Source organism: Nylanderia fulva, unplaced genomic scaffold (genome assembly GCF_048542155.1).
Source record: "Nylanderia fulva isolate GAGA-0341 unplaced genomic scaffold, ASM4854215v1 Scaffold7, whole genome shotgun sequence".
In the NCBI taxonomy this organism is placed as follows: domain Eukaryota; kingdom Metazoa; phylum Arthropoda; class Insecta; order Hymenoptera; family Formicidae; genus Nylanderia; species Nylanderia fulva.
Window position 1 is genome coordinate 3751095 of NW_028190807.1, and position 9340 is coordinate 3760434.

At 32.6% G+C, this 9340-nt stretch overlaps 1 protein-coding gene across 2 annotated transcripts in view; it reads left to right on the top strand.

Annotated features, from left to right (window-relative positions):
- The first annotated feature begins 6909 nt into the window (after window positions 1–6909).
- Window positions 6910–9340, top strand: part of LOC114941235 (synaptotagmin-10) — a 31342-nt gene continuing 28911 nt past the window's right edge. The window contains exon 1 of one of the 2 annotated variants that reach the window (XM_085488537.1): window positions 6910–7496. In XM_085488537.1, coding sequence (XP_085344663.1) covers window positions 7406–7496 — 91 coding nt within the window. In that variant the 5' untranslated portion in view covers window positions 6910–7405. The remainder of the gene's footprint in view (window positions 7497–9340) is intronic. The other variant, XM_029316154.2, reaches the window with a different exon arrangement.

Here is a 9340-nt window from a genome sequence, read left to right on the forward strand (position 1 = left end):
AAAAATAATTTATACAAAAAAATATTAATAATAGCATTTATAAAAAATTAAGATGCCATTGGAATCAATTATGACTGATAACGAGCTTAAAAATAAAATCTATTAGGAATTTCTTACACGAAAATTTGATAAAGAAGTAGAAAAAAGTGAGAAATTATTTTAAAAGATTTTTGTACATTTAATGAAATAAAAATTATTATAATAATTTTTTTTAGATTTATGTATACAATATATTTTATAATAAATAATAATCATTAATAACTATAATAATAAAACAGCTGAAATAGATGAATAATGCGTTGTGTGTTAATCAAAAAAGGTCACAGAACAACGATATACCATGTTAGTTACTTCTGTTCATGATAATTAAATGAAATACGAAGATGGATATGTTTTCATAATACAAAAAAGCGTAAGTATATGATTCTCAAGATGCTTATTTTTTCACGCCAAAACCAATAATGATGAAAAGAATTGATAGCGATTGACCAGACTTGACTTTAATAGTGTCGCAGACATTGCCATCTCTCATAGATCTTAATTTTATTTACAAAAAAATACATATGTGATACAATCTTTCGTATAATGACATGCATAAAACATTAAAAATTGCAACATTAATATTTGCGAGATAATTGCCAGATAAAATGAAACAAAATATCGACGCCTTAAAACAATACAATTGTTTTACTTGTTTGAAAAAATAAACATATACATAAGAAAATAATGCATAATATACATAAAAAGAATAAATCTGAAAAGATACATTTCAACGATGATAATGTGCATGCGCTTCGTTAAATCAGGCATGCAAGAAGAAAGATTTTCATATTTTTTTATATAAAAATTTATTTTAAATATTTTATAAATGATAAGTTTACAAAGTGATAAATATAAGGCCAACTTATCGAGCTGAATATTCGAGATGTTCAGTCAACTACCATTTATTACATGTATAAATTATAAAACTACAGTCATTATATTAAAACTAACGCAAATTACAATCATTCTATAAACGTTTCGACCGCACGCGGTCTTCTTCAGTATAATTATTGAAATATAAATTCTTACAATTCACATAATATCGAAATTTAATTATAGTTATTCAGAATCAAGAGTTTTTGAGTAATTAACGCGTGTTTCAATCCGTCCTGTCCAACAATGTTCGCCTCGATATGATCCCTGATTTTGTTCAGATCTCGGATAGTTTCATCGTTAATATGCGAGAAATTAACCCGTTCCGTAGGCGCTGCGATTTATAAAAAATTACCGATCAACGCATGTCCAAATTATAATATGTATCCCCTACAATTGGTAGTATGCTTACCTATCATCGTTCTTCTTGATAATTTTGCTACTTATTAACAGTTATTAAGGATGACACATAACAAACCAACAATACAGAAAGACAGCTCATTTTAAACTCTACTTGATCGGAGAGCGTGCGTGTTTATATATGATCTAATATCTATGTTTTACTCGTTAATGTCCTATTTGTCCTATTATTATTTCTTGTTCGCTAATATATCCAAAATATCAAAATACGACTCGCTAAGTAACTCAGTATCTTTGTTTAAATTTAGTCCATTTTTTTGTTCCTTGATATGTAGCATCTCAGAAATGAGTCTTTTATAATAATTATTTTCGTTGTCCATGATCTTAACATTGTCCCAATTAAAAGTATGATGTTCATTTATTATGTGTTCAGAAATTACTGAATGTTTCGTTGAGTCCAACCTAATATTATTTTTATGTTCTTTTATTCGCGTCTGCAATTGCCTCTTTGTTTGGCCTACATAAGATGCATTACAATTATTGCAACTGATCTTATAAACCACATTCGAATTGCATGGATGTTTAGTTTTATCTTTCTGCGCTTTAATAATATTATCCAGTTTGTTGAGACATCTATACCCTACCATACAATTTTTATTTTTTACCGAGGAAACAATCATTTCTGAGATCCCATCTATATACGGAATGACAAAGAATTTTTTATTGACCGAGTCATTTCTTATACTTTTTGTTCTTTCTATGTTGGCCTGTCTCTCTATAATGCTCCCCTTAGATATGATGTGTTCTATCCGATGATTAATTTTGTTAAAAATCAGATCAAGAGGGTAACCATTGCTTCTGAGTATATTAATAATTAACTCCAAATTTTTATTAAAAAATAGTGGATGTGATAGCAATAGACATCTGTCTACAAGGTTATATATTATTCCTATTTTGTGGCATAGTGGGTGGTTTGAATAAAATGATAACGTCCTTCCTGAGAAGGTTTCTTTTTGATACCAGTCTATATATATTTTGTTATTAATAATTTTAAGTGATAAATCTAAGAAATTCAAGCTATGGTTAACCTCTTGTTCGACCGTGAATTTAAGTCTTTCATGATAGTTGTTAAAATTATTCACAATCTGAGTCATATTAGTCATAGAGGTGGCCACTATTATGTCATCCACATAACGAAAATAAAACAAACATTCCAAATTCAACGCTTTGAGAACTGTATCCTCAAGATCTTGCATAACCAGGTCTGCAATAATTGGTGATAACGGTGACCCCATAGGGGTCCCAAACGTCTGTTTATAAATTATGTCATCAAATGTAAAATATGTAGAAGTCAATATGAATTTTATACCCCCCAAAAATTCGTTTTTCGGTATTTTAGTATTTATTCCAATGTGATCCCATCTATCGTTAATACCGTCAATCGCAAGATCCAGAGGAACGTTCGTAAACAAAGACACCACATCCAAGGAAAACATCCTATCATTCTCATCAATCTTTTTACCAGACAATATGCTGTACAAATCAAAACTATATAGTAGTTTCAGATAAGTTTTCAATCAAAACAGATGCTTCATGCTCTATCGCATTTAATTATTGGCAGCTTAATTACACGGTAAAATAAGACAAGATATTTCGACAAGACAGATTGCTATAAAAATTTAATAATTTTTATTTATATTTACAAATATTTAAACTTAATACAATAATTCGTTATTTCTAAAAGCATTTACTCTTATTTTTTGGTATCAAAATCATAATCTTTAACTCAAATACATATATATTCATTTTTTATTTAGGTTTTTTGTTTATGTTAATCTATATGATATTTCATCGATTCATCGTTTTTTAGAGATATTTGCATGTTGAATATTTAATTATATTTTAATCGACAGTTTCAATTTCTCGATAACATGCCATTTGATAATTTAGCATGAACTACATTAAGTCAGCCAAGCATGACATCAGATTGGTTCTCTACATGTATATACATATGCAATAATGTCAGTAACAGAAGACATGATCCTTTAAATAAAAGACTGATTTTGTTTGATTCTTATATCGGTAAATTAATAAAAAATAATTTATTCTAAAAAAATATTTAATATGAAATTTTGATAAATTTTAATGTAAGATATAAATAATTGTAAGAACGTAGATATTTGAGAATCGCCAGACAGAATTTAAAAAAGGTAAAATTCTTCTCTCGACCGTACTGGCAAATATTATTTATTCAATCACAATGTGGTTGAATAAATAATATTTGCTAGTACGGTCGAGAGAAGAATTTTACCTTTTTTATAAATAATTGTATTTAAATATTTTATTAGTAATTTGTGAATAATAAGTTTCTTTTTAATTTCTTTCATTTATCGTATTCGAAATTATTTTTTATTATTACATGACCTTATTTTTTTATAATGTTATTTCACATTACATTATCGTAAAAGATCAATTTATGTGCTTGACATTTGATACAGGCATAAGAAATTAAAGTCACGAAGACAGATTCATATGTTTACTGAGCGCTATTCCAGATATTCTATTCCAAAGAGATGCTGCTGAAACCATATACCTATACAGCAAATTCGAATCGATCGCTGGTTAGTCACCCGGGACACGCGTACAAGTAAGTATTCGAAAATCAATGTACGATTCAATATGATTCCATTTTATGATAAATTTGTAAAATGTCAAAATAAAAATCAGAGAAATTCAAAATTTATACATTGCAAAGCTGAAAAAACTATGTCATTAGAATTTGAATATTTTTACGCATCACAATTGAAATTCTATTTGAATACTTCGGTACAAACAACCGCAAATTTAAAATTTAAAAAATTCAGAACAGTAGTATAGAAAATAAGACTTATTATATAATCTTTGAGGCTGGAACTTTGAAAGTTTACTTGCATATATGTGTGTTCGCAGTTTCGCAGTTTATTACTTTTTTATATAATATAAATGTTACTCTCTAAAGTCATTTCTATAGGTTAACGATTATGACAAAGGTACCTAAATAATGATATTATAATATACGACATTTCATTGTATATTTTATTAGTATGACTCCTGTTTAATAGTATTAATTCTTTAATGTGATAGCTTAATGTTACTGTATTATAAGCTCTTTTAGAGAAGAACTAAGATGTTACAAACATTATTATACAATATATTATTAAAATAGAAATATTCTTTAATATCCTAATGGTATCGGAAAAGTTTAAGCTGTTCCAATTTCAGACAAACGGGATGGAAGATAATAAAAAAACGTTTTGAATGGCGCATCTTGCTAAGTCTTTAAAAAATCTATGTGCACGTTTATTCAGTGTAGAATAATCGAGAATCGGCTTAAGTTAGAATCCGCAATAAAAGCAAGATATTGTGCAAAATACATATATATATTGTATATATATATATACAGTCAAGTGAAAATAGCATCGCAGAGCGGTGCAACAGATTTCACTATGACTATATCTTGCCATACATACTATACTTTGGGGTGGAAAAGTCAATGTATTTATCTTATTTCATTACTGGGAAAAGGAATTTGACAATGAACAAATGAACGCGGAAGTGTAATCGTGTTAAAAGCACGAGATAGTTATTTCTCTTTTTTTATAAGTATAGAATAGAAATTCAACAAGGTTTTAACAAATCGATATAACTCGTAAAGACACGATTTCTAACTTCTCTCACAACTGAATTTTATTACTTTTACAGAACATTTAATATATTTCATTGTACATATAAAATTATGTATGTATATATTTACAAATTAATTTACATGATATATAGTAATATAGGATTTAAGCAAGATACTTATTATTATGTATATTAATATGTTGTAATATAAAGATTAATAATAATATAATATTTATATATTAATTATATATTAGCATAATTTAAAAATGTGTTCGTTATAGATGTAATATTCCATAATTCCAAACGGAATTATATATGAGTCTATAAGTATATAAGTATATCATTCACGTATTATTACATATTTATAAATTAATTGGGATTTTTTTACTATCATAAATAAATTTACATATAATAATATTACATCTTATTTGCATTATATATCAAAAATTAATATTGTACAATTTTTCAAATATATGTGTAGAGTGTTTACAAAATTGAATGTAAATGAGAAAAATATAAAATTCACCGATTCTCAAGACTCCGATCTTTCTCTATATACATACATATATTCTATTGCAAGTCAACATTATATATTCATTCAGATATATCTTGAAGAGCTCAACAAGACTTTCATACAAATCTTTCGCAATGTGAGATATCTGCGTGAATCCGATTCCCCGTCTGTCTACGACACTTAGAAGGACGATCTGGAGGGGCGAAAAGCCTTTAGCCGAGATCTCACAGGCGGTGCACTCAATAAAGCGGAAGCGAGTCCGATGACGCAGGTGTCGCACACTTGCGAACAAAGCGAGTCGTACGAAGAGACGCTGAGGATTAAGGTAGACGCTGGGATTATTCGAGACATTGTGGCGTAGTTAAACGAGCGAGTCGGGATTCCGAGATTTCTAGCGCGAGTGCATGATAAAGGGTGTGATTTAACGATCGCCCCTTGCGTTCAACAAGGCACCCGCGCTGCTTGTGGGAGCTTTCAAGGGCAAACACGTGTTGCGAACGGAAAGCCCCGGTTTTCGGCGCACATATTTATACGAATATATAGAGATATATCAAGCATCTCCTTTCCCTTTCTCCCTTTTCCTCGATGTACACTTTTCCCGAGTTTATGACAAATATTTATGATTCAAAGATATTTGTTTATTTGCTGAATATCAAAATGCGAATAAATTAAAACGTTGAAATGACATTTTTTTTCAACAGCAAAGAGAATATTCTGTAGAGCAAAAAAGGAATTATATATATATATATATATATATATATATATATATATATATATGTAATATATAATATGTATAGTATTATAATAAATACTCTCTCTGTATTTCATATCCTTGTGTACGATGACTTTGTCTATTATCTAAAATTTAATCAGAATTTCCGCAATAAAAAATAAGAGAACGTTCTATAGAAGACACACGTAATAAACCTATTTAAATTCATCGCTTCATTTTAACGTCGCAATGTCGTCATGCTGAAAAAGATGAACCTGAAAATAAAAGAGGAAGGAGCTAAAAAAAAACAAAGTTAATAATAAAAAACGTTGCAATTGACCAAGTTTTTCTACTTAAAGAATGTTTGATTATTATAAAAGTCAAAGTTAGAATATATAAGATATCACGTTACAGCGGATGAAGAGTCAACGCAGACTAGTGGCAATAGCAGCATACGAATTGACAAGCTTAAATAAAATGTAGAGCGTAAAGCGCCGGGAGAATCGAAAGGGAGTTGAGATCGAAGGCAGGAGACACATAAGGGAGCTAAAAAGAGAAAGAGAGAGAGAGAAAGGGAGAGAAAGGGCGCGCGCAAGAGAAGTATTACCCGGCACGGGTAACCAACGGAGACCTTCACCGAGACCGACATAGGTCGACATTGCCCCTGTGCGCTATGTGCTCGTCTCGCACCCCACCCTACAAAAGCAGCGGCAGGCAGGAGAAGCAGCCGTCACAAGCAAAAGCGGCGGCAGCGAAAACAGCAGCAACCCCTAGTCGTCCTATCACGGTATAAAGAGGACACCGTCACCCACCACTACCACCACTGTGTCAGCCTCATCACCACTACTACCGCTACGCCACAATCCCTCCTGCCTACTGCGCTACTCACCCTGGCCTAGAGGGATAGCCTTGCTCCTGTATATGACGATTCGACGGGGGTGAGGTGCCGACCGTGGCAACGGGGGATGCACGAGGGTCAAGAAGGACAAGAGTGCGAGGGAACGGACGGGAAGATCTGGCGAGGGGGATGAACGCAGGCGCGAACGCAGACGCAATAAGCGGACGAAACGGCGCCGAGCATTCCGGCAACGCCAGACAACGCGGCACAATCGAGACGTGATAATCGCCGTGGGATCGGAGAGTAACTGAGAGGGAAAGATAAAGAGAGAGAACCTTGGACTATCGTTGCGTCTGACCGCTTGATACCGTTAGTCCGCAGCATCCACCGGCGTGAACCGAGGATGGGAATCGTGAAGACCGCGTCGGAGAGCATCCTGGAGGAGACGGTTGTGCCGAGCGAGGAGGCGAATTATTCGCTCCAGGGTCACGCCGGTAAGTAACTTGATTTTTGTTCGATTTAGTTACGAGCGAACAGAAAATTAAACGAACCGCATCTGATCCCAGCGATGGGGTCAGGATGCCCAGGGTGATCGAGATTAGCTCGCTCCCTCGCTCGCTCATCTCGAGGGCGACGCAGGAATTCGGTCTGCTCGCGATGCCGCCGCTTTAAAGGCGATGTGGCGAGCCGCCCACTCAAAAGCAACTGCTAACAGGTGTTTGGAGATACAGATATACCAGTCCGCGGTGTTTCCCCGTGCACCTCAATAACATCGGGGAAATTCAAACTTGGGCGCTATTGTAACATCGAGCTATATATATTTACGATAACTACCTTGAATTCGTGGTTTACAGTTTACGTGACGTTAAGGAATGTTAACTATGCAGATCACTTGATCAGAGGATCAGTTGTACCAATTGCCATGGTATGCATTTTCAGGAATAATTTCGAATTTTGACTCAAGCTGTAACGTGATAAATCGGTATAATACATTTGTTTTTATTTTGATGTTAAAGGTAAATTAAATACATATGAATATATAATTTATCTTGATTAGAGAAGGGAATTAAAAAAAAATATATATGCATATATTTATAAAAATTATAAACTGAACCAAAGAATTGTTGAAATAGGTTTCAATAAATCGTAAAGGATATGAATTGAGCCATATAAATATATATGTATATTTAATAAAATACATACTGATTCTGAGGTTTTAGAAATTACAACATATCTCAAAGTTAAAGCTACATGTTAATGTGTTTGCTAATATTGTGCGCCATGGTTCATGCATACGGGTTTCATATATGCAAAGTAATTAATGTTTTAGCATTATTTATATTTGTAAGAATCGATAAGTGCCGCGAAAGTTACAAAGAATATGGCGATTTCGCCCCCGTGTCCACTCTCTGTAACAGAGTCGGCGGAAATTAGCAGGTAGAATGAGTGAGACATTGTCTGTCGATCATTTCGATAGGAAATGTCATTGATCCAGATCTACTTTCAATACGGATATTACTTTGCATTGATCAAAACCAGGTTACTGTAAACTGACCTAATTTCTGCTGGTAGGCATAAGTTTCAAATCGATTATATAGACGGTGAATTAAAGCTTACGTGAAACATTTGCAAGCCAATCAGGCACATGCATTTCTTTGCATTATCGAGTTTACTCTCACATTTGACACACATTTGCGTATCCATAATTTATTTCTACCTTATAATTTTTTTATTTATTCCGCACCTGAATTATTTATGACTTTTGAATGAGAAAAGCTTATAATGCCCCACGTGTTGCAGAATTATAATAATGATAAAACAATAATGATAAAACAATAAGGTAGAACTTTATTACTGAATTACATTATGTCCTTGCGCGCGCGCACGCATAAAAATAATCCTATCACTTTACAAGGTGAATCACGTTGTTGGAGGTATAATTGACACATGTTTATACAGAAATAGTACAGGAAATGTATCAGTAGGAATATATATATGTAGAAATATGGAGCGCAGTATATAATCTTTGCCCTTGGCCCCATAAGTACTATACGGTTCGATTGAAAGCTCGCTATCTTTCCTGGAAGATACTAAACTTAAATGTGCTTTCACGACTAGTTATAAATGAAATTGATAGCGAGATATCCAAAGATTGAATAGTTTTGTGTGATGCATAATTTGCTGTTATTATTACGATATTGATATATTATCTGCGTAATTAAGCTGCAACGCATGGAAAGCACACGCGTATAATTTGCTCTATGACATCAATTAATTAATTGATGTAACTCTCTAAATGAGCGAATTGCACACCGCTTATGCAATTACGGCGATTGTG